This window comes from Poecile atricapillus, chromosome 6, assembly GCF_030490865.1.
Source record: "Poecile atricapillus isolate bPoeAtr1 chromosome 6, bPoeAtr1.hap1, whole genome shotgun sequence".
In the NCBI taxonomy this organism is placed as follows: domain Eukaryota; kingdom Metazoa; phylum Chordata; class Aves; order Passeriformes; family Paridae; genus Poecile; species Poecile atricapillus.
In genome coordinates this window covers 33,875,164-33,901,676 of record NC_081254.1, presented here as the reverse complement: position 1 = coordinate 33,901,676, position 26,513 = coordinate 33,875,164, and the positions used below count along the sequence as shown (strand labels likewise).

The 26,513-nt window shown below is 38.6% G+C and overlaps 1 protein-coding gene across 6 annotated transcripts in view; it reads left to right on the top strand.

Annotated features, from left to right (window-relative positions):
- Positions 1-25,056, top strand: part of ATE1 (arginyltransferase 1) — a 68,642-nt gene extending 43,586 nt beyond the window's left edge. For all 6 annotated transcript variants that reach the window (XM_058841125.1, XM_058841123.1, XM_058841122.1 and 3 more), the window contains 2 exons: positions 6,493-6,613; positions 21,905-25,056. In XM_058841125.1, the coding sequence (XP_058697108.1) occupies positions 6,493-6,613; positions 21,905-22,083 (300 nt within the window). In that variant the 3' untranslated portion in view covers positions 22,084-25,056. The remainder of the gene's footprint in view (positions 1-6,492; positions 6,614-21,904) is intronic.
- Positions 25,057-26,513: the final 1,457 nt, after the last annotated feature.

The window sequence follows — 26,513 nt, the reverse complement described above, 5'->3', positions numbered from 1 at the left end:
TTGCCCCAGTGGAAAGCAGTTCTTTCTCTGACAGCCCATGAGCCTTTTCAGACACATGCTGGCTGCTTCCCAGTATCAAAAACAAGCTTGAAAATGTTCAATATTCCAGATAATTTCTAGGAAAGAGGGCAAGGGGAAAGCAGCTATTTGGAGTGACACTAAGCTATGAAGATAGCAAAATCCAAACAATTCAGGGGATTGCCAGGAATAGCACGTGTTGGGAAAACAAAGAAATAGTAAAAGTTTCTGAAGGTATTTTGAGGGGAAGGGGAGTATTTCTTTAGAAGTACTTTGCAGAGCACCTTAGGCAAATAAAGTGCTGAGATTTACCTTCAATCTCAGTGAAATTTAAGATAAACTTAATTTAATTCCACTTTTGTGGTGGGTTCAGAGCATGTAGGCAGTTAATGGCCAAATAATTACATGATAATTGTAGGATACTGGATGTGAAACTTGGCTGCCTTCCTTTTTGACTTTTACTTATTATCTTAATCTGTTTTACACTTACCTGAAATATTTTATTCACCTGAGGGACACTGTGAAAACTTAATGAAATGCTATTTTTTTTTAATATTTAGTCAAGTTCGGCCATGTATGAATATATAGTCAATAATTGTAGGAAATGATTTTGTCTGACGTGTAGAAACAAATGTCAGAAATATTTTCACTTCGGGTTTATCATCAGTTATTTCTCTTAATACATTATATGGACTAGGGAAATAAACAGAAAAGAGATGCAAGTTGGCAAATTATATACAAATTTGCTTTGGATAGTGTAAAAATCATTGAGGAATGTTTAGAAAGACAATTAAAAGTAATAGTGAGATAATTAACTGGTCTAGCTAAACATTGGAACTAGATCACCTTAAAGGTCCTTTCCAGCCCAAACCATTCTATGATTCCATATTTCTGTTGGAAATACATCAGACCATATTTACATTTCACTTATCAACCAAAGAATATGGGAGAAGTTGGGTGTTTGCACTGAATTTCCATGTTTGAGGTGCTTTGGGAAGCACTTTACAGCTCCCTGGCTGCCTGTAAAGTTCCCTTTACACGGATTTTGTGATGATGGAACTCAACGAGAATGAACTCATCTTTCTCAAGAGCAAGGACTGGCACTTCATGTACTCAAGTTCTGTGAGCTGCAAAATAAATCCTGGCTATTCTTCTTAACATTTTTTTAGGATTACAACACATTATTCTTTAATGAAACAGAAAGGTGGCTAAGCTCTCAAGAATGCAGCTCTGGGATCCTAAAAATGTGGAGTCCATAATTATTTCAAAGTTTGCAGCTTGGACAAAATCGGCTTATTTGATGCTGGCACTGGAGTTTCAGGCAGCCTGGTGAAATCCAACTTATTAATTGAGTTACCCAATGATGTAACTCCTGTTTGGTGTATATTTTCTTGTAAGCTCAATGCTTTTTGATGATAAAGGTGAGGTCTCCAGCCATCTCCACTGGATAAACAGAGCTGCTTGCTTCAATCTGTGCCTGTTGCTTACGGGGGTTTTTGTTTGTTTAAAAAGATATTTGAAACAGTGACTCCGAGGTGGGAGTAAATTTGTGGAGGTAGTTTTGGGGCAAGGGGGGATTTTGTTGTTTTTCTGAAGTCTTTTAGGTCTTGCACAGCTGGATGCCATGTGAGAGGCTGGAAGCACAGAGGGGTTGGGATGCGCAGCTTTGTCCAACCTGGGAGAGCACAGCAGGTCAAGGTAACGACCAAGGGCTCTCCTGGGGATCCAGAAACTCTGATTTCTGTTTGTGGAATGAAATCAGGGAGCAGGGTTCTGCTGCAGCACTCTGCTGGGGGGTTCCAGCAGGGTTGTCTTTCAGGGGAAGGGCTGAATGCTCCTGCACAGGCAGCGCTGCCCAGCTCTAGCAGGTCGCTGTTGATAACTTGGTTTTGCTTTGTTTGTGTAACCAGAGCATTTCTTTTTAGGCAGCTGGCTGGAAATGGAGATGAAGGCAATCTTAATTCACTTTCAATAAAAGATCAATGGTTTTATTGTGAGAAAACAGAATACAGATGTAAACTGTACCTGATAAAAGAATTAAATGAGAGTTTAGCCTTCCTATTTTGTTTTTTCAGTGCTACTGGTGCTTGACCTTCATTTTTGAGACTATTGTCTTTCTTGGTAGTTTTATATTTTAAGTTTTACTTAGACTACAAAAACAAACTCTGCTGGTGTTTTTCATCTCAAGTGCTTACCAAATCCCTCAGATTTTGCAAAATATTTAAAAAGTAATCTCCAGACTAAAGTCTCATTAAAACCTTTGCCCTTCCTGTGGAACAAAAGTTCAGAGAAGTTCTGGCTGATTGTAATTTGAAAACTATAAAACAAAAACCATCATGGTGTGAAGTATTAATTTAGGCTTGGTAATCTCTCTGTGAAATTTATTTCCAAAAGCTTCCAATTAAAATGCAGCATGTCTCACTGGATAGGGGAAAGCACCTTGAAGGCTCTCTTTTATATTATGTAGGAGGAAAAACACTGCAAACATAGTGACAGTAAAACACCTTGCAGGTATTTTTTATTACAAACCAGTCCCATTTATGTTGCAATGAGTTGACTTGGTAGAAGGAACCAAGTGCTCAGGAATTTCTTAGCCATACTAATTTTCAGTATTGCTTTTTAGTCAATCCATTTGGTAGATTAGTCAGATATTTATCTTGTTGTATGTTTATCTAATCTTTTTGTATCTTTAATCTAATTTGTACCTTTAATCTAATTTGAACCTTTGTTACTCATTGGGTTCTTATGCTTCTTGAACAATCCAGTTTAAATGGTTTCCCCCTGTGGCTTTTTCCCCTGTTACAAAGAAGAAAAAGGAAAATTGGGAAAAAGACAAGTTAACCAGGATGGTTAAAGGTTTGGAATACCTTACCCTCTGGTGCTGTACAGAATTTAATTCCCTTCAGTCTGATGGGGATATCACAGAATGGTTTGGGTTGGAAAGGACCTTGGACATCATCCAGTCTCATCCCCATGGGCAGAGACACTTCCCAGTAGATCAGGGATTTTTTTTATTTCCAGAAACATTTCAAAAAAGCAAATTTTGTGTCTTGGCTGTTCCTTGGCAAAATGTAGATGCAGAGAGAGAAATATGTGCAGTTGTTTTATATTGACAGAGTTCATTTCATCAGCAGGTGGTATTGGGTTTGAGAAGCTGAAACCTGAGACAAGTGCTTAGGAATGATCTGTAAGATGATACTTTTTGTTCAAAGTCTTGTAGTTAAATATTCCCAAGATGGTCTGGACAACTTAAACAGTTCTACTGTGCAAGGGCTTGTATATAATGAGATAAAAGAAAGCAAAATGTTTTCAGTTGTAGACTGAATTACTTCTGAAATGAATGCTGGTTTAATCTGAAGCCGGAGCAGAGAAATTACTTTCAAAATCAATTTTACAAATCTGATTGAGTTCTACTGTGATAAATCCCTCTGCAGCACTTCCTTTTAGGAGATCCCCTTTCTGTTTTGGATTTATGTTGGGTGTATGCTGCAAATCAATATTAAGAATAAGAAGGAATATAAATGGTATGCTCAGAGGCAACTTATTTAGATGATGTAATCATTTTGGAATGAGTAATGAAATTTGAACATTTTTCTTGAAGTACACATGCTCATGTACATGAGGCAGAATCTGTGTGGGTTCTCAGGTTTAGGTGTTTTTGCAGTCCAGGAATAGAGGGAGAGGAAAAAGGTTGGAGGTGGATTTGTAGTGGTTTATTTTCCAATAAGTAAATACACTGGTTTTAAATGTAAGTAAATATGAGGTTTTAAGTATTCTGAAGAAAGTAAGTAAATTGAGAGTAGGTGCTTATGGAAAGGGTGGGGGGAGGCAAAAGCCCTTAGAAATAATTTCATTTGATTCAATAAAATCCTGTGGGTTCCCTTTTTGATTCTCTCAATACAGCCACAGTGCAAATGCCATTGATTGGGAACTCACCTGGGCACGTCCTGTGTTCCCCCTGCTCTGTGGGATGAGTCAGGGGATGTGGGTTTGACCAGCAGTGTAAATAAAACAGCTTTACAGGAGAGCTCTCTTCCTTCTGGTGTGTTGGGAAACCCTTCTGGGAAGGGAGGATCTCAGGCAGAATCAAGGGCTTCTTTCATTTTTGCCTCTGATTCCACTGAGTGTCCTGGGTCAGTGATGTGTCATCCCCACAGCCTCCTGTGCCTTCAGGGAAGTTTATTAACAAACTCCTAAACTGTGGGGGAAGGAAACATCTAAAGGAAGTCACCTCAGAACTATTTTTTCCCTTTCCTCTCCAAATGATGGTATTTTGATTACCAAAATAAATATTGAAACTACAGTGAATGGTTGGATAATCAGTTTTTCCCTTTACTGTGCTGCTCAGTGCTGAAGAAGATTTTTTTAAAATTATAACCAAACCAGTAATGCTGCAATGCAGTTAATTTGATACATCCCATTTTATGATAGACTGTAACATTACAGAAGTAAGTGGGAAATTTAGAATAGGGCTGCACAGTGGTTTTCATGTCTGGGAATCTCAATTTCAAGATGTGAGAGCAGGATCTTCTAGGGAAACTGAATGCCTGGGCTGTCTTTTCTTAGAGCCATGAGTTAAACTTATGCTACTAGGAAAGATTAATTTGCCACTTGTATTTTCTGTGTTTAAGCAACAGCTCTGAAAGACAGTTCCTTGGCTATTTCTGCCTTCTTGGCCAGTTGAGAAAATGTCTTTAAATCAACAAGTAGTTACATTCTAATTTTTTTAAATATGACTGAAAAGGCATATTTTTTCCCCAAGTCCTTAAGCAGTTTCATCTGAGTAATGATGATTAAAAGTTCTTTAAGCACTACCTTCACATAGCTTTCAACTATTTCTGTTTAGAGAGCATAACATTTCAAAGTGGTTTATTTAAAAATGTCACTTCCATTCTCTGGCTTTAGAGGATTTTCTAGGGCCTTGAGGTTTAAGTTTCTGAATGGAATTGGAGAAATATTGTTTTAATTTAATATAAAAATTTGTTTTTAATTAAAAAAAAAACCAACAAGGCCAACAGTAGTAGTTACAAGTCAATCCTGGATGTTTCTCAAATGAGATAGTCATACAGACCTCTTCAGAAATTACCTCAGGTATTTGACAAGGCTGGGCATGAAGTTTGGTTATTTTTATCTTTTTTGCCTGATGACTTTTTATCAGAGATGAATCTTGTATTTCCTACTCAACAATTTAGTATTGGTGGGAAATACTTCAAGAAGATAATTTTTCTTTAAATACAATGAAGAGTTGAACAGTAAGAGTATAAAAAGAATTGGGAATTGCTGGTGGTTGTGATTCTCCCAAACTGGGTGTTACTGCCTAAGGCTGTTTCTAAAGGAATGTCTTCACCTCCAGGCTGCAGTCACAGTAACTTGGTGCTGTCCCTTCCCAAACCTTGCTCAGCTTCATGGAAGGCTTCTTTGCCTTTTTTCAGCGCAGTAAATCATCCTCATCTCAAGATGATAATCTCAATTATCCATTTAATGTCATTTTTAATATAATTGATGTGAAGAACTCTTAATGACATCAATTGCAGGATGACTTCTGATAATGCCCAGTCTTTTAATTTCTAATTTGTATCCTTAAACCTTTTCATTCTCTTTACTGTATGGCTGTTTTTCCAGCTGAGATGTGTAATGAATTTGCAAGTTAAAATGAATTTGCTATTGCCACCATATGGCTCTGAATGTTGAGAGTGTATGGATTGCATGAGTAATGGCTCAAAGATAGAATTTTGACTTATAGGCTGCTGCATAATCTTATTTTAAATCAGATGAAGATCTGATTAGGGGAGGTTATTATTGCTGAGGTGGTGATTTTCTGTGTAGCTGGAGGGAAAATAATTAAGACTGTTTAGTTTCTGGGAATGTCTGCAAAGAATATCTTCTTAATAAATCAACCAAAAAATAGTAGAATTTCACTAATCATTACCTGTAAGTTAATCCAGGAAAAGCTTCATGAATTAAAGTGTTACTATTTAAGTAGCAATGAACAAACTGCTCCATCACTAATGTAATAAAAATAGCGTCCTGCTTACTGTTCACTGGGGTTTTTCTATTAGATTTTTTTTTTTGTTTTAGTCTCCATTATTTTCTAGAATTACCAACACTTGAGATGAGCTGCTTTTGGAGGTGCTGAGTTTTTTAGTGTTGGCCCCAGCTCAGCAGAGCTCCAGAGGATAACCTAAATACAGAATTCCAGTAAGCAAAGCCAAAACTTTCCTAGTTCATGTTGGATATCGTGGAAGTGTGTTATGTTAATTTTACGTTTTCATCACGTGCCAAGGTTGAGTTTGTGCTCCTGAGATGGTGCTGAAATGACTAAAGGCTGTGATTTCACTGAACACTCATTCGGTGTAGATTAGATTAAAAACCACTCCTTGCTCTTTGGAAAATCAAGTTGTAGCCAGAGTTCTTGTGCAACTGATATGACTGCTCTCTTTTTGTTTGTTTTTTCCCATCTTTTCCCCTTGCCAGGCTCAGTACAGGCCCTCTGACCTGCTGTGTCCAGAGACCTTCATGTGGACCCCCATTGAGCAATGCCTGCCCCTGCTCGAGCACTCCAAATACTCCCGCCTCAACCAGGATGGAAAAGCAGGTGAGGCTACAAGGAATGAAATATCTGTAATTTGCCTGTCTCTTTCTAACATATCAGAATCATCTGCTGCTGAAGCAGCTTGCAAATCTTACCTGTGAAGGATGAAAAGTGTACAATTCACAACCCCTACAGCAAACATTATTAAGTAGAGAATTTTATCTTTTAAGCAATGCACATTTTAAGTACATTCTGTCCTGTAGACTGTAAGTAGGTCAAAATTAATACATATTGCTGCTGCATATTTCAGATTATGTTCAAATTGTTCATATGCTATTATGTTCATTTCAAATTATGTTCATTTGTTGTTCTGGGCATGAACAAAACCAATAAAATAATTGTTCCTCACATTCTTGTTGGGTGGATGCATAAAGGAATTAAATTGGAATCAAGACAGGAAAATACTGGAGAAGCTTAAAGGCATCAGGTGCTTTTGTTAAGAAACAGAGTGGCAGATTTAGTTTAACAATCAATTAAACATTCAGTTTAACAGCCAGAGGATGTGAGGAACACAATAAACAGCAGAAGCACCTTAAACATCTTGATGTAATGTGACACAGTTTTACACTGTGTAAAATTTATTGTGTAAAACAGGTACTTAGTGATTTACCAGCACTGACTGGTTGAAATTGTTACTGACCAGAGCACAATGCAGTGATGCTACTGTAAAACAAGGCAATCAAATGGGAAAAAAGACACAAATTTGCTTTAGTTATTGACTCTCTGGGCCAATGGCAGGTCCCAAGGGAGCTGTGTTAGACCATGCTTGGGGGGAAAGGGAATAACTTGTTATTAATTGCAACTTGTTGCATATCCTCTTTTTGAGGTTTTCATTCTCCTGTGAGTAACAATTGAGAGTGGCTGCAATATTATTCAGAGATGTGTGGCATTACTCAGCTCAAGAGCATGTAACATTATGGTCTGTTTCTAGACACCAAAACACAGATTTAGCTGTCTGGGTCTCAGTAGTCTTCAGCAGCTACTGCTTTCTTTTTACATTTTTTTCTTTTTACTCTTTTTGCTTTTTTTTTTCTGTTTGATCCTTTTACATTTTACTGTAGTTTAGTAGGATTCCCTTGGCAGTTAACTGTAGATAAATTAAAAGAATTTGAAAAGACTGCTTAAGCAGCACTGTGAAGTTTTGGAAATGCTGTTGAGTTCCTTGCTTTTCCTCACCCTCTGCCTGTTACTTGGTTGCTCAGTGGGAACACTAATAATAGTAATTATAGGAGCAAGGTTCAGATAAATCCATCATTGTTAGATTGGTGAGGGGAAAATGGAAAAAAATTACAAAAGTAATTTTTTAATTACAAAAATTAAGACGGGAGAAGGGAATGATTCTGGAGGCCAGTGGTGTTTGGGACAATCCTGGTATTCAGAAAGGAGGGAGTGCTAAAGTGGTGCCTGTGAAGGTGTTAACCCCAGGCAAGCAGAGGGGCAGCATCTTGTGGATGGTGTGAAATCCCTGGGGCATAGCAGGCGATTGGAAACCAGGAGAAACAAAGGTTTGCATCATTATCAGCACAGAATATCTCGCTCCAGACACTGCTGGAGCTGTGACTTGTGTCCTGTGGTTGAAGGAAATTAAAACATAGCTGCACGTTGAGATGCTCTGGGCCTGCTGGGAGCTCGGAGGCTTTGGGGGTTTGGGTTGCTGCTCAGAGGAAGCCATTTCTCACCACTGAAATCAGTTCCCTTCCTCATTCTTTACTCTCTGCAACAGTCACTAACACGAGTTTAATGAAGTTACAGTGGATTTTTAAAAGAGCAATACAAATGATGGTGTGCTTTATTCCTCTTGAATCAGCTTTCTGTAGCGCTGTCTGTAATTATTTTGGTTAAATAGGACATGATTTATCAGGAGTGGGACTTCCAGCATTGAAACCAAGGGCAATAACCAGGTCCAGTAAACAACTGGGAGAAATGGTGTGACTTCCATTGTTGCCTGTGGCAGTGAAACAGTCACTGGCAATGGTCATCTTCTGTTGCTGTCTGTAATGGCAGAAAATTTGGGAAATATTGTCTCATGCTAATTTGGTCATAATTACTGTGAGACATAATTCATGTGTTCATCATTTTCCTGAGTTTTTGTATGTGTTTTCCCTCCTTTTAAAAAAAAATCATAAACATTTATGTAATAAATTTACCAATTTCAGGTTCAGGAGAGTGTGTTATGTGCTTTGATCTTTCAAGCCTCTGTAATATGAAAAGGATTTTTGAGTATTAATACACATTACATTGCAGAGCTCTTTCCTAAATAAGATTTACTTTTACTTTTCTGGAATAAAAATAAAAAGATACTCATAAAAAGTGGTTTTTTTTCTTAAAGCATAAGAAAATATTAATTTATATAACTCATGCATTGGAACAGATTTCTTCATTTTTGTTGTCTGTTCACTTTGAAAAATTTGGAAGACTTGGTGTCTCTTTATAAATGAGAGTTATGTATGAAGATTCTGATATTAATAACCAGTGGCCAGGCATTTATTTAGAACCAAGTAGTTTGTGAAGGGGTGCTCTAGTAGAGGGTTTGGATACTGACTCAGTCTGGAAATTGAAATAGTGCTGAACTTCATTTAATGGCCATTAGCTATAAGTACAGATGGAGACATGCTAAAGAAAGAAGTTAATTAGAAGGTTGTTCTGCAGTCAGAGACTTCGATAGCACATCAAACTGATAAGCAGAAGTCAGTCACATAATAACATTTGCTGAAGTATTCCTGGGCATGGTCTGCCTGCCACACCCCTTGACTTCCTCCCAAAACTGCTCCTCGGGGTTTTACTCCATTGCTGTCTTCCCTAAAACTTTATCCATGAAACAAGAGCAGTGTGGAAAGAACTATAAATCATTTATTTGGTATCCTGACAATACTTTTATTCTTCCACTTTCCATTTTCTAGACTTACTCAGTATCGTGTTTTCTCTTTCTAGTATCTGTTGAGAATTTCAGTTTATTGCTCCTGGGAAAAGCCTGTGAAAAATATCTTCATGAAGTAAAATTTTTACGAAAATCTACTTTTGGGATGATTAAATTAGTGTGAAACTTCAAATCTAGGACATTTAAAAAGCAACTTCAGATAAGGGCAGATACAATCCCAGTCTGAGAGTGATGGCTTCAAAGCCTTCATAGTTACATGAGTGTCACATAATGTGGGGTGTACTTGGTGCCAGCCAGGGTGGACATGGGGCTGTTACCCAGGTGAAAAAACTTTATCCAAATTTTTAGGCACAGCAATCCCAGTGGTGGAAGCTGCTTCCCACGTTCCTGTGTCTGCAGGAACTGTGTGAGGCAGAGCTTTGAGAGCTGCACTTCAAAAGGACTTCAGTGCTTTTTCTGTCTTAACCATTTCGTTTGCTGAAGTTGATAAATTGGCTAAGCTAGTACACATCTGTTCAACTTCCTGCAGATCTAATAACAGAGTGAAATCAAAATGGCATCGAATGGAATACATTAATTAAAATGAAAGTATTTTCAGCACATTAAAAAAAAAAATCACATAACAAAGGCATAACACAGGCTGCTCTGGCTTTGTGCTTTCTAGGAGACAAGAAACTCTTTGCTCCAGAGGGTATGGTTAACACAAACCATGCTGGATGCAGAAGGGTGGGATAAAGAGAGAGAGGGAGAGGCACTTCTGGGTTTCCTGGTCAATTATAGTAGTAGACTAAATTATAGTCTATTAATAGACTAAATAGTATTAGACTAAACTGACCTTCTTGTAAACATCACAGTGAAGGAGAGTTTCAAAGAGAGGGATCTAAGGAAGTTTCTTAGTTGTCTTTCAGAGTTTATAGAGCAATCTTTTGCAGCGTGAGAGTTTTAGAAGAAATTAAGAATATGGAGACACAAAGCAGTTTCCTTCAAAACATAAATTTGTCTGGGATAGGATCCCCTAGTTAGAGGTAGAACTTAGAATGCTACCTGCAGGTGCTAGGAATGAAGATAAAGTGAGGGAAGCTGTAGAAGTGAGGATCTCTGATGTGATCACAGTGTTGGTAGCTGGCAGAGACATGGATAGAAAACAGGGAAAGAATTTTGAAGTTCATAGAGGTAGAACAATGAGAAGAAGAGCTTGACAAGAGCAAGAAATAAGTGATGGTAGGATTCAAACTTGAGCATGTTGGTAGATCCTTGTAGAGGTGAATAAGGCTATTATTTGGATACACCATCCAAAAGCCAAATGATTCAGCAACCACCTTCCACTCCTTGCTCTAGACCAGACTGCATCTGCCACCCTGCACAGCAGTAAAACCTCCTTTCTTCTTCCAGCAGGGTGGAAGTCCTTAGAAGAACTCAGGCTTTAGGCTGTTTCCAGCTGGTGTGAGCCAAAGTGATGATAGGAGTGGAATCCAGAGGAGAGGATTTGTCTGTTCTGTGCTTTGCAGTGATCAGGCTGTGGCAGCCCAGGAACTGGGCAAGGCACAAAGGACGATGTTGAAATCCAAAAAGCCTTTGAAATTGCCTCATGTTCACATGCAAGCCTTAACCATCAGAATAGAACAAAACTTAAACCCAAACCAATACTAAAATCAGTGCCTGAGCTCCCCTTCTCAGGAGAAAGTCCTGGAATGCCACACAAAGCTATGGAGAGGTCAGAAAATCCTCACTTCACGCTCACAAGAATCACTCTGTAAAAAACCCATTCCATGCAGTACCTTGTGGCTTCATAGCAGATCACTAGTTTCTAAGTTACTGAACTAAAGAAAATTACTTAAAAGTGATTTCCAGTCTTTCTCTGTACTAATCTTATAACTTTTATTAGAGATTTTACTGGATTTTTAAAGCTTTTAGCTGAAAAACTGTTTCTTTAGAAATGTCTTTCTATATATTTTTATCTATTCTGCTGCTCATAGTAAGCTAGAGTAGTAAAATGCAAATAATAATTCCAGTATTTAATAACTTCTGAATCCTCTTAGTACTGATTGCATTATGTATCTTAATGCTTTTTGCAAGCAACTGAGTGCTATTAGTTCTAGTAAATAAAACTTAAATAAAACCAGAAGTCTACAACTGTGTGCAGTTACACAAAACTGTTTATTTTAAATATATGTTTTTATGCATAATGCTTCTACTAGAAAAATAATTTGTCACAACTATTTCAGTGACTATAATTTCTAGTGTTGTGTTTTTAAAACATTTTATGTACAATTTTTAGTGCACTTTGTTAGTAAAGTGTATTTCAAACAGGTTTTATATTAATTGTGTGTGTGAACACAAGTAATTAGTTGACTTTTTTTTTCCCCATCCAGTACAGAGACTGTTTAATTTTACAATATATTTAAAAAAATTAGTATATTGATGCTGGTCTTGTTCCTTCCCTTAACAGAAAAGCCACAATCACATATTTGTGTCGTGAAAGTGAACTGTGGTTGCCATTTGGTCACGTCTCAGAGTTCAGGTCCTTGGCAAAGGGCTGTTCCATGTAGGATGGATGCAGGCAGAGGGATTTGAGTGCAGGCACAGGGATTAATCCAAAGGCCAGGATATGTTAATGTTTATAAGGGTGGTGTGATGCAGATTAATGTTTACAAGGATAAATGCACTGAACTTCTCGAGATGATGAAAATGTGGTCGCAAAACTATCACAGATGGAAAACATTAAACCAATTGTTTAGAACTCTGCAATCATCTGATTTGGGAGAGATGGCTGCTTTGCTCTAAAACAACTGCTGCTTATATTTTTATATTTTTTTTTGAGATAGGGTTGTTCAGAGAGTTGGGAAACAGTTTAAATAAACTCTGATAGATCACGAACTAAAGTCTTCTAAAGAAGTAACTTTCCACTATTAGCACAACTATAGGTAATAAATTTGAATTCTGTAACCAAGAAAAAAACACATCCCAGTTCTTTCTAGCAGCTTCTCTAGAACAGACAAATCTTACGAGTTTCTGTCTGTTTTTAATTAAGTTAATGAACACTTAGAGCCATCAGAATGCATCTTTCTAAATCCAATGTGATCCTTGAGTGTACAAGATGTTTAAACAGTGAAGATAATGCCAATATGGTGTAGCCAGGCACATTTTTCCCTCACTTTTTTCTATGTTTGGATAAAATTGAAATGATTGCCATGGGGTTATAGCCTCATATGTGGTGCTTCTGTAATACAAAGGAAATGTTATTCTCTTAATTTGTGGGTCCTAAGCAAACTGCCATGGCATAAATTGGTGTGTGGGTTAGAAAATGCAAACTTTAATAAATATTTGTGATTTAACAGTTTAGATTTATTGATATTCTAAATAGATCTGCTTTTAACATATATGTAGTAGATTAAACCAGTGCCCCTTGAGCAGCACAATTGTCTGACTTGTGGTGTGGTTCATGAAACCTTTGGCTGGGACAGCAAAATTCTCAACTATGTGTTAATCCAAGATGGCCATCATGGAGACTGTGAAACAAATGGATGTATTTAGAGATTACTTTTTTTTTTGGAGGACTTTCCTTGAAAAATAAAGATATTTTGGCATACTTCTCTTTGCATTGAAGAGATGACTCTTAGATGGGTTTATGCTTAAGATACTCTTTCACCTTTTGAATATCGTGATATCTGATTTACCAGCAGAATAATTCTGCTGGGGTTTGTTTGGTTTGGTTTAGTTTTTTGGTTTTTTTTGTGAAGATTCAGGGTAATGTGGGGAAGGGCAAGGACTGCCAAATCCTGTAGGAATCATTTTCCATACTCAGAAGGTGTTAGGAGGAATTAAAAGTTCAATAATGTGGGAGTAGTAGAGCAATCATGCAGATTTATTTCGTGCTGAGGACAATGAGCGTGTGGGACTGGTTTCCAAATGTGATAAAAGTTAACAGCTGTAATTAGGCCCAGACACAGAGCAGCCATGGAAGGGACACCACAGGCATGTGCTGAGCCACACTCCAACATCCAGCAGGGAAACCTGTGCCAGGGTCAGACCTTCTGGAATGATCCTCATTCACTCCCTGCTCTGGTGACATCATCCCAGCTCCTCACGTGGAATGTAATTGATTCCGTGTTTTAATTAATTTAGCCAGCAAATTGATTGCTGTAATCTGATTTATTTAGCTGATAAGTTACTGCCAATTGCTTCAATTTTTCCTATTTCATGGAGATGTTTGCATTTGTAATTCTCAGCTTAACTCTTGTCTCTGTTTTTTTTCCTTCTCACATATCAGTCTTAATGAGGACTTTGCCCTTCTTTTTGAAAGATCCTGTTGCTGCTTTCTGCCACGTTCACTTCAGTTCAGCTATTTTAATAAATAGTATTTAACTCTTTTTCTCCTTCAGATTTTTTCCCTGTTTTCTTTGAGTTGTTTTGGAGCTGTAACTTCTTAAAGCATAATCTCTAACTTGTGTCTTTTATACTGGTTTTTCATAGAAGAATGGTATCATGGAATGGTCTGGGTTGGGAGGCACCTTAAAGCCCATCCAGTGCCACCCCCTGCCAGGGCAGGGACACCTTCCCCTGTCCCAGAGTGCTCCAAGCCCCGTCCAGCCTGGCCTTGGGCACTTCCAGGGATCCAGGGGCAGCCCCAGCTGCTCTGGGCACCTGTGCCAGGGCCTGCCCACCCTCCCAGGGAACAATTCCTGCCCAATGTCCCATCTACATCCAACCCTGCTGCAGCTTTAAGCCATTTAAGATGCATTACTCTTCTCAACCATTAATTCAGGGTTTTAATAATGTGTTTGATGTGTCTCTACCACCAGTAACAGAGTCACTTTTGATTTATGTTCTTGAGATGGGAGGTTCCTTGCTAAAGTCTCTCCAAAGAGATCTGTACAGTTTTCATTCCCTTCTAGCCAGCGACTTAGAGTTGCTTTCATGTGCTGTTTCCAAGTGCTTGTTGGATTTTAACTGTGATTTCCCCTTCTGTCTCTGAAGAGAAATGGAAAACTCAAAATGCAGAACATTCCAATGTTCTTGTAAATAACTTGGATACTTCAAGGAACGGAAAAGCTCAGCTAACAAAGGTTCTGAGGAATGTGGAGGACACACATCTGATGCAGCAGAAAGCTTGGTCAGGTTCTCCAGTGCTGACTGAGAGCAAATAAAACTCCCCAGAATCAGAGCTGGGTGTTAGAAATGCCTGTGGGGTCCATGAAAAATGGGTCAGGCCATGAATGAATGAGCCTGTAAAGCTTTGACTTTCCTAGTTCTGATCTGCAAAACTGCCTTGTGCAGATTGCTGAGGGCCTGGAGCTGCAGTCAGGAAACCTGGGCTAGGGAGAGCATGCACGGGAATGAGAGAACCACAGGAGTGTGAGAGCATCTCAGAGTGCCCCTCCCTTCAAAGCAGAGCTGTTCCTGCTGTGGTCCTGCTTGGGGCCCTTGTCTGCACAGTGCACTTAAACTGAAGGCTGGAAGTTGGTTAGATAAAGCTAAAATAGAAAAAAAAAAATACAAACCTGAATTGCCCTGGGTGAGCAGTTAATATTCTTCATTGGCAGCTCACATTCTCATTTCTTGTATTTGAAGTCATCAAGAACAATGTTAAACATTCAACTTATTTTGTTCTCTGGAAGAACATCGAAAAGTAAATAAGTTATCTTTGTCAACTTGCCATTGACAAGATTATATTCCTTTTTTTGTTGTTGTCATAGTGTCTTGACTTTGGAGGCACTGGATTCAGTTTTCAGATGTGAAGTGTTCAGTCCCATTTAACTAACATTTTCCCAGGTAATACTAGGTTTTTATGCACTGCATTCCTAAAAACCAAATCCTTGGAGGAATTAGTATCAGTCCTTGGTAGGACAAGAGCAAACAGCACCAAGTTGTACCAGGGGAGGTCTAGGCTGGATATTAGAAGAAGTTTCTTCATGGAAAGGGTTGTCCAGCCCTGGAGCAGCTGCCCAGCTGTACTCAGTCCCTGGAGGGTTTAAAAGCTGTGTGGATGTGACACTTGGGGACATGGGAGGGTTTGGCAGTGCTGGGTTAATGGATGGACTTGATGGTCTTAGAGGGCTTTTCCAACCTGAATGATTCTGTGATTCTATGAGTTAAATCTTGCCCTTCAGTAGACATTTTCCAGTCACCTTTTTTCAGGATAATATATTGAGGTGGGCTAGAACAATGGTATTACACGAGAGTTTGGTATTACACAACTGGGAATTTCATGCATTCTGTTTTATGTGCATCTCCTCCGAGCGTGTCCAGTTGGATTTCAGTGCTGGGCAGCACGGGCAGGGGTTGTTTCCAGGTATGGCAGAAGCTGTGAATTACAGCTGAGCCCCTGAGCTGCTGCATTGACAGGAAACATTTTCCCCTGGCCCCTGCTCATGTTTTCTCCAGGAATAAGGGAAGTCCCAGCACAATGAGTTATTGTTTCCGTGGCACAGCGGGGCGAGCGCGTTCCGCCGCGCGATCGGCTGCCGCGCCTCGGCGTGGAGCTCCACATCGTAAACCAGTGGAGGAGTTCAGGCACAAAGCCCAAAAGCTTGGCTTGGAAGATGCCTTCAGGATTTCCCTTCCATGCAACATCCTGTCTTTGCCCATTTTAAGGATGCCTATACCTGTAAAACTGCAATCCCCCTGTTTTAAGGGTCATTGGTAATGTTTTGATAAAGGTGCATTTTTCCACTTACAAACGTGTTCTTTATGAACAGTGGTTTCAAAAGTTCCTATTTTTTTTTAGAGTAACTGCATAGAATTGGCTGATTGGGAATATCCTGAGCATTTTACTGTACTTCCTTTGTGACTTGTGCTTTCTGGTTTTAATTAAGAATTCTTTTCATTGAATTTTTGTGTGTTGTTGTTTATGCTTCATTTTAACTGTGCTCTTATTTTGGTTTGAGTTAGTATTTTTGTACCTCAAGGCATAGGGGTCTTTAATATTCCTTAATGTATGAGTCTAGTTTGAGAAAAAGCACATTTCAGCACACTATTTTATATAAATATGACTATTAATGGGTATTGCTGATTGGCCCTTTTCTTTTTTGAGGATGACATCGTTGGGGAACAAAAGAAATTATGCTTCAAATTGGGTAACAAATGAGCTTAAATTCAAAGGTCAGAAAGATTTGGCTTCTGACTGGGATGGAATAATTTTCGATTTCCAGTAATTAATATCTCCTACGTTTCAGTCATAAAATTTGAAAAGTTAATGTGTTTCTTCCTTTTGCAGTTTCTTTGTTTTAAAATCATTGATCATTAACTGTGACAAGGTCATGTAAACCAGATGTAGCTTTTCTTTAAAAATATTCAACAAAGCTGCAGTGTTTCTCATAAAAATTAACATCACCATAGAGTAACCAGCAAGGGGTGGTGCTTCTTTTCATCATTTTTACACCTAGTTTGAAAGCTTGAGTATCATGAAACTTTAAATCTCCCTGTAAATGGAATTTTTAAACTTTTTTCTTTGATTGTAAAAATGGGAACATTGTGTTCATCTTTAAAACATTGAAAATTAAAGATTTAAAACCACAAGCAAGATAAAACAAAATCAAAAGCCCAGCACATCCATGGGCTGGAAATGCAGCAGTTGTGAAGTGTTTATCTTCATACTTTTTGTTCTGTGGATTTAATGCTTTGAGGTAAAATAATTCTTTGGAGATTCCGTTTTTAAGCAAAATGGAAATTTAATTTCTAGTGTGAGTTTCCTTCAGTGTCTGCTTTTAAAGTGAATCACAGGTTTCAGTTAGTGACACAGCTTTAAATATTTTAATTTTTGAATTAGGGTTGGTTCTTTGCCCTTTCTTTTCTTTTTTTCAGTGTTTTACCTTGCTATGATGGGGGAAAAAGATCCAGGTTCTCTTATGTCATATGGATACAGAATTACAAAGCGATGATGGCCAAATACTTTCATTATTCCAGGGAGTTGAAGGAGCATTTAAAGAAAATTAAACTTATGATCAGAAGCAGAATAATTTCAGAATTTAGCAGTAGTAGCACATTTCTTCTTGTGGCTTCTTACTACTTCTGAGTCCATCCTGTAGAGAAAATATAAGAAATATTTTCCTGTGACTAATGTGGGTTGTTTTGGAAATTGGCAGTTGTCCTTTCTCCTATTTAGAAAATAGGAAAGTCAATAAGTTTGTCACTTTATTTTTAATTATTTCTTCACTTGTTTTCCTGTAAGTGGAAAAAAGCACTTTAAAGGAAAGTTAGATTGCTTCCATCTCTGGATTATACCCTGGAAAATGAAAAAATGTCATTTTTGTGAGGAGTCTATCCAAGGGGACAATGGAAGAGAGGTGCCCTGTCTCTAAAGAGGAGCAGCACAGGATTCTGCAGCTCAGGCTGCCCTCCCACATCCCTGTTGATCAAAAACAGCTTGGCTCAACTCAGGCACCAGCAAAAAGCTGATTGAGTGATAGTTTTCTACAGAAACCTTGAGCCATTGCCCTTTTTCCAGTGTGGTGTTGGCTCTCAGGCTCTTGCAGAGCTCTCTCCACTCCAAGGCTCACTTGTCCAGCTTTGCACGTGCTTACCCTGCTTTCTCCCCAGATGGAGCTGCTTTTCACTTCAGCTTTTATTAGGGAATAATAATAAAGGTTAATGCACGTGAAGAATAAAAATGTTTGGATGTTGGCTTCCCCAAATAAATTAGAAAAATGCTAATTCACCCCTGAGCTGTAAGAGAAAGATCCTGACCATGAAGTTCTGGATTTCTTTAAAAAGCACACTGCTGTCCAGCTTTCTGTTGCTGTGAATAAAAAAGGTGAAATCACTCCTCATTTCATGCTGGTATTTCAGCAGGAATGCTTATCAGCATTTGAAAATGAGGTTTTGGCTTGGGAGGGAGCTTGTTGTTTTAGGGAGAAGTTGATTTGGGTTGTGCAAAGAAATGAGGACTGGATTGTCCAGGAGTTTGTTTGGCTTCCTGCTCTTCATGTTCCTGCTCATCCCTGGAGTGTGGGAGCCTTTTTTTGGGTGAGTGCAGGCTGAGGCTGCCTTTGAGCACTTTTGGTGAAGGTCAGGAGCTCAGCCCATGCCTGCCAAGACACCCCAGTGCATGGAGAGGCTTTGGATCACTCCCACTCCTTGCTTTGTTTTCTGCTGGCACTTAGCGACGTGTCTGATCCACTCTGTGTTTCCAGAAAGAAAATCCTCCATATGTGCATTTAACCATGGTATGGGGCTGGGAACAGAACATTTTAACACCTCTGTGCACTCTTTATGGGGTCACAGTGGCAAGGTTGAATTAGAAGTGAAATCTCTCCTACGTTCAGATTTCAGTAGACAACTGCAGCATAAATAATTTGATGCTTTAGGAGTATAGGGGAGAAAAGAAAGAAGTGACAGGTAATTTATTCAACAAGAATTCACCTGTATTTTTAGCTCTGAGACAGGATAATATTTCTATTTTCAGTTGGCAGCTGCAGTTGCCCAGTTTCCTAAAATTACAGGAACTTTCAATTTACATAATTGATTGCTCTGTATTTTGTGTATCTATCTACCATCCAGACTATTTTGATAGATGTAACTGAATTAAGGGATGAAACCTTGTATATTCTTTATGTCAAATGACAGTGTCTCTTCTGTAGAGTACAATAAATCAACAGCTCTGGGGGTGAAAAATGAGAAAGTGTGAGGAGGAAAACATAAGCACTTTTAAAAAACTTTTTAGTGGTAACAGTACTGTATTCAGTAATTACAGTAATGACCAAAATTGCCCTAATGTACTGTTCCACTATCTGATCAGTCAGGGTCTTTCCAGAAATGGAAGTCACTGAATAAAATTTCTTCACTAAAGCTTGGAAATTAAAAGATGTTCTTTTCTTATTTTCAGCAAGGGACCTTTTTTTAATAAAGCATTTGATTTCATTTTGAATTGTGATTGCTGCTGTATCCCAGCATCAGCCACACAGGGAAAGCCTCTTAGAATTCAGTTGCATCATCTTGAACAGAAAGCAAATTCTACCATGTGCCACTCAACAGGAGCAGATACTTAATTTTTCTTCTTGGGAGAATAACTTCTTTGTTAAAGTGTGCCAGAGCCAAAACTGTTTTTATTTTCCATTAAATTAGTTTCAATTTATTCTGCTTATATTTAAACTGTGTTTAAAGGGAGTAGTTTCCTGAAAACCCATGATGTTGTCTCCAGACCAGCAGCAGCTGAAAGGTGGCTGAGTTTTGACATTCAGATTTGTTGTGATGGTGACACAGGTTCCTATTTGCTATTTCTAAGAACTTAACTGTGTACCTGAGATTATTTTACTTTATACTTAACATCTCAGTAAAAGGTTTCTTTTACAGATGGAGTTTAAATTACATACATGTAAGTACTTCTACAGAAGGTTGTTTTTGTTATTAAAGCTTTGATTTTGAGGGGAGTCAGTGGAAGAATCATTGCAGCAATTTGGAATGTTATTTTTCATTGCAAGGAGGCAATGAGTAAAAGTGGAGGAAGGGCACAAATGCTGAGCAGCAAGAACAGGAAGGCTGCAGTGAAGCCAAAGGTACAGTAGCTTTAGTCTCTCAAAAAAATCAGATCTGGGGCCAGCAGCACTGCAAGCCAGAAGATGAACTCAGCCACAGGATCAGGCTTTGGGAGTATTTGAAATCAATGAGTATCAGTGAGTGGGGAACAGCTCTAAAGTGATTTTGGCTCTGTGAGGGCTCAGCTTGGCCTAAATCCATCTCAGGGCACAGACTGGGAGGCGATCTAGAGGTGCAGTAAATATAAACTTTCCAATTTAAGAAGTTAAAATAATTTTACACTTGAGTCACCTCCAGAAGCTAAACTTTTAGATTTTTTTTCTTTGGTGAGGTCTCAGGAAGGAGGAGGATGTAACAGAAGAGGCAGAAGGGCTGGTAGTAAAACCAAGCTATTGGGATATCAGGGAGGTGTTGACCACACATCAAAAACCTGATGGATTTCAAAGAGGGAGAGAAAGCCATAAAGTGTTTTTGACTTGGTGTTTATCTAAAGCAATTGCCAAAAATAATTAGTGGGGAGCACAATCTTAGCAAGTACTACTCAGATTTTCTTCCTTCAAACCATGTTTTCCCAGTTAAGTCTTAAGAAACACATTGTGCTTTCATGTCAGGAATCCAAACACAGATAAAAGTAATGAAGTCATTCCAAACTTGGTAAAGCAGCCTTCATTAAGTTTCACATACTAAATTCAGGCAATCAGCAGAAAAAAGTTTATAGGCCATTTCTGTGGATGAACAGAGGCAGGTTCTTCAGAATATCTTGCACTGAAAAGCATTTCGTGGCCTCCCTCAAAACACAGAGAAGCATTAATTAAAAGCAGAAAGAATGTTCAAAAGGAAGTCTTTGCATAGTTCATGTCCCAAAATACTGACATTCCAGTAAGCATCCCTGTTATTATTACTGGAATTTATATGGTTCTGTTCTCAAACTCATGTTTCAGATTCTGGGTTGACTCTTCTTGGTGACTTTTTGAACCTAAAGTTCAGAAATGTCCAAGATTTCTTTTCCCACTATTTTGTAATAATTTTAATAATTTATCCTACAGTGGCCTCAGATGTGTGGCACGTTCCCTGAGTTTCTTTCAAGAGTTTTCTAGCACTGAAGTGCAAATTTTTCTGACACACAGCAGCCATATAACATTATTGTTCAGCAGTAGGAGCATCAATGGGATTCATAAAAATAAGGAAGTTTTAACTTGTTCAACAACACTCTTATGTGTATGATTCTGGATAAATTAAGTCACAAGGGGTCTGTATGTGAAGGAAATAAGGTTTAACTGTGGTGTGTGTATCTTTGAAGAGGAATTGTGTTGTACCCACGCAGGGAGTGCTTGCACTGCTCCCCCTGTTGATCTGCAGAGCTCAGGGATCAGACTTAAGGACAGACATGTAACCCCTAGAATGAAACTCAGTATAACTGAGGGAAAACCAGACTGGGGATGGAGAGCCAGGGAATTTCACCTGGGAATTTGGTTTACTGCCTGGTGCTGACCTAAGGAAGCAGCCTGGAGGCTTCTTGCTGCTTTTAATACATTTGTCCCAGCTGATGTGGTGGGTTTTGCAAGTGGTTCTGTAATGACAAGTCTCTCCTGGTCAGTTCTGCTTGAGTCTTTCCCAGAGTTTGACTTCTGGCTCCAGGAGCACTAAATGGATGTGAATTTTTAAATACAGCAGTAGAGGTGTTTTCAGAAATGCCATCCATCACCATTAGAAACGTGTGATGCACGATTTACCTTTCCACACTTTGCAGACACAGTTCCTTTGCAGGCTGGGTTTTATTCCCAGCCATGATTCAAGAACGCTCTGCAGCTCAGCTTTCATCTGCAGATGACTTTTCTTACTTCATGCTGTTTTCATTATGCATATTGAAGTTAGAGGCATAAATTAAGGCAATGTGGACACTATAAATAACTGGGTTTTGTGTTCTGTGATTGCCTCTGCAGAGGATGAAGGTCGCCTGAAGGAGCTGGGCAGGGTGAGAGTGCTCCACAAGAGAACCGTGATGCCTTACAGCGTGTACAAGAAGAGGAGGAAGGGGCCGAGTGACGAGGCCAGCGTTCAGCAGTACGCCAGCCTGGTGGGACAGAGCTGTTCAGAGAGAATGCTCTTGTTCAGGAGCTGAAATCCCATCAGATGGTGTTTCAATGGCTCTCCATTTCATTGCACTGCCACTGGGTGATCTGTACCATAGCTGTGTGCTGCTGTGCCCACTGAGACAGGCTGAAGCACAGCTATATAGCCAGGCTTGTGTCCATACATGGTACTGTGTGTCAAGGCCAACTCCAGTCAATCTTACAGTACAGCAAGGCTTTAGCAATACCAGTTTAGAAAAACACGCTTGCAGTATATTTTAATTAAGTAGTTCTAGCCTTTCTATGCATTATGAATAATTCTAAGTATCTAAGCAAAATGAAAAACAGGTGTCTTTTTTTTTTTTTTTTTCTTTTTTTGTAGAGATGAAGGTTGATTAAATCTAGAATAAGAATCATTAAATTACAGATGTTTTCAAGTAGCACCTTGGATATCTATCCAATTGTTAAAAGTTGCTGTGAAATTTGTGCTTGCATTTGTATGCTCCTAAAATCTTGCAAGAGAACTGAAACGTGCTATTACTTTCCAGCATGATGCAATTTTATTTCAGCAGTACATTTAGAAAAACAGGAAGAAATTATTTTCACTGCACATTCTTCATTTGTTTAAAGCAGTAAGTCGGTGTCAGAGGTCCTAGTGAGTGTAGGAGTTTGAGGTAGGTTCTCAGTGGCAGGGGATGCAGTGCTTTGGAAAACTTTCCCCTTCAGAGAAGAAGCAGAACAGTTGCACTATAAATATACCAAAGATATGCAGCCAAGTGGCACAGTGGTTTTTGGTATAAGCCTTATCCTTTGTCTAACAAGAGTGGGTATTTCAATGCACATGGCTAATGTGAAATAGAGCTGGGGAGGTTTATCCTGCAGCTCTCAGTGCACATTTCAGAACTATGCTAACAAAAAAGAGACATAAGGTACTACTGCTGGGTTTTGTTGCAGGTGCTTTTTTTTTCTGCACAATTGTACAGGAAGACTTCAATACCATATTCCAGCTTTTTTACTGACTGTTTTGTTTCTGGTGCAGCAGCTCACGGGTTAACATCTTTAATAACATTATAGTAAATACTTTTGTTGGAAACACAGGAAGTTGTGATCTTTTATGAAAGCACTTTATTATCTCGTACATGAACGTTGTCTGTGTCCCTGTTAAGTCATATAAGTTGGAGGAATTTGGGGAAATAACACTGTTGTATAATTCAGTAATGTATTACAACATTGTAACATTACCAGTGCATTTGTGTTTCTTATCTTCATGGATAACAGGGGCTGGTATTTACCTTGAATCAACTTGGAGTTTCCTGTTAGCCTTTAACAAAGATTCTTATTCAAGGATATGTGGGTGGTTTTCCCCCAGAAAGGAAACAAATTCAGTTTTACCCTCTAAGGATTACATCTCCTGACATTCATGGATCCATTGATCTAATTTTAAACACTTGGCCAATATTATTAATCATTAATTTTTATGTGGAGCAGACGTAAGAACTTGGGGAATCAAGTGCAATGCAGATATAACTTTGTTTTTCCATATCTGTTTGATATGAAATTAGTGTATATTGTAATATTATTGATAGTAAGCTTCAATAGCAACTTTAAAAAGTCATTTTATGTTTTATTAATTGGGCTGTATAGTATTGATCCACTCCCAATCTGCAGCAGAAGTAGTCATTCACGTCAGCATCATATCTGGTATGTGTTTATCTGTTGCCTGGTACTGAGAAGTTTCTTTGCACTGTATCTTGTAGTTTGTCCATGCCTTACCTCAGCCTCCTGCCATGGGGAGAGCCACTAAATAATCCTCATGAAGATTATTATGAAGAATTCCTTTCTGTGAAGAAAATACTTATACCACTCTGTCAAATAGTGTAACATTTTCTGCCTACACAATGTGCTGAGAAATGGTGATGCCCATATGGCTTGCAACCAGAATAAATGAGAAAACCTTCTTACGTGATATAAAATCGGTTAACAGGCACGGAGGAATTTCACTATGAATTGCAAAATCTTAAAGGTTATCAAAGCCATTTAATGACAGCCTTGCTGAGCTCCTGGAGAAGTTAAAGTTTCTGTTAAATTTCAAGGGAGCAGACTTAATGTCCCCACTGAGAGTTCCTGGAGAGCTCCATCTCTTTGTGCCTGTGTTTGTTACTGATATGCCTTGGATTAGGCTTTTATCTGATGCTGTTTCTCTTGGGGAGCTTTTAAGGACTGCAGTTAAAGGAAAGTGAGAGAAGTACAAACCTGAAAGCTGAGCACAGCTTGAAGTTGTCCTTAGTGTGAGCACTGGAGGTAAATGACCATTTCCTGTGAGTCTGAAATGGTGCTTTCACTTTCTGACCTCCACTGGGGCTGCAGCACCAGGGCAGAGCGGGCTCCTGGCTCCTACTCAACTCAAATATGGATTTATATTAAAAGGCAAAACCAGGCGGCACTGAGATTAACTCAGAAACTGAGTTCATCTCCTGTGGTTTGCTGAGATCTGACTCACTTTAGTGTTATTTTAGAAAGAAACTGGTGCAGTATGTTTGAGGACTGATACCTCTATCCCTGCTTTTGGAAGAGGGACAGAGGGTGAGGATGAAGTTCTGTAAATTTTGCCTGTGACTTCAGTGGAGCTGAAAATTCACCACTATTACAATATTATTTAATATATTGTCATCGATGATTATTGAATTTAGAGAGATTTAACTGAGCACAAACTATTTTATAGAAGTCTTTTTTTTGGTTTTTTTTTTGTGTAGCTGATTTGTGAGAGTCAATCTCCAATGTAAGGTTGCCTTGTTCTGTCATCTGTTGGTAAATGAGCATAAAACAGTGCTAAGAAAGTGCAGAGTTGTGACCAGTGCTAAAAAATGTCATTTTTTTGTTTTAATTGGAAAAAAGTGGGAAGCTTACACATGTCCAGCATCAACACGTATCAGTAAATTCAAGAACCTGCATGTTGAGTTTGTAATTGCTTTTTAGCAGGCCTGTTTGACTTGCAAGTGTAGAAAATAAAGTTATTTCCAGTCTCTGTGAATTATTATAAGAATTAATAGCTCTGAATGTGATTTCTGAATTAGTTTGTAGGAATTTCATTATCCTGGAGATTGACCAAGCGTCCAGTGAACAGCAAAATCAAAGAATACATCAAAGGGAAGCAGTGATTAGAAGGGAGGCCTGCAAGTTTAAAATCATGTTCAAAACACATGACCTGTTTTAGAACTAACTTTTAGTTCCAGCTGGCCAGATTAATGAAGAGATTGCATGAAATATACTTGATACTTCTTTTCTGAGTAGAGTAAAATAAGATGAAGAGACTTTTCAGAAATGGAGACTAGACAGGTCTAGCTGTTTATTTGAGTTCAGCTTGGTTGAACAAAAACCTGTCTCTGAATTAAGGAGCCAAACCAGCAACACAGAAATTTGGGTTGTGTGCATAAAGATAACCAAACCATCATTTTCTGAATGAGGCAGAATTCCAGCTAATTCTGGATTCCTGAACAAGACTTTTCTCAAAGCCCAGCACCAGAATGGCTTGAAATGTTGGTGTGGCTTTGTCTGTTCCATTGCTCCTGTTGAGTTTAAATCCATCCATCAGTCTTTTTGAGGTTCTGTGGATTCCTTTGCCAGGTGGAAGCTCCAGCCTGATCAGCCACATGTTTGTGAACTCCTTCTCATGCTGGTTGTCCCAGATAATCCTCCAGACATGTGTTATGTGCTGTCCTGGTCTGACTCTCCATCTCCACTCAAGCCTTAATGTCTCTTTTCTTCTTCTGTCCCAGCCTTGCTAGAGGAAGAGTCTGGAAAGGTGGAAGCAATTTTTTAGGGCAGAAATCATCACTTTTCAGGGAATCATCAGCATTTCCCAAAGCATTGTAGCCAAATCTTGTACCAATATATTTATAAAGCTGTACCTTCAGTCACACAGACTGGGTGCAAAATGCTGATTTACTTTTGCTCTTGCCAAATGATTTGGGGTTTTTAAGTTAATTAAAGTGAGGGATTGTAGGAGCAGATGTACAATAGTAACTCTTCTTAAATGTGGCTAATTGTGGTCAGTTGCTTTCTAAATAAAAGTGTTCTAGAAATTAATCTACTATATTCATTTTATAGTGCATGTAAAGCTCATCTCATGAGAGCTTTGTTTTCTAACAGCATTAAAATAAGAATGGGAACTAATTAAATTAGCATGTAAGCCTAAATTCAGCATGTATTAATGCTCTCTGTATTGATACAGTACAATCTTAACTCTGGAAATGGCCTTACTGCTCATCTCAGACAAGTAGCAGCTCAGCAGCTTTCTGGCTGTATTCTTTCTGGTTATGTTTTACTGTTTTGATGTTTATTCATTTCCTTATTATAACTATTCCCATCAGATTTTTGTGCTTCCCATCAGTTATTTCCACTTCACTTTTGACACATAATACATGTGTCTGCCAAAAGTCCTGCTGAGAGATTGCTATCAGGACAAAGGAAAGTGTTGGAA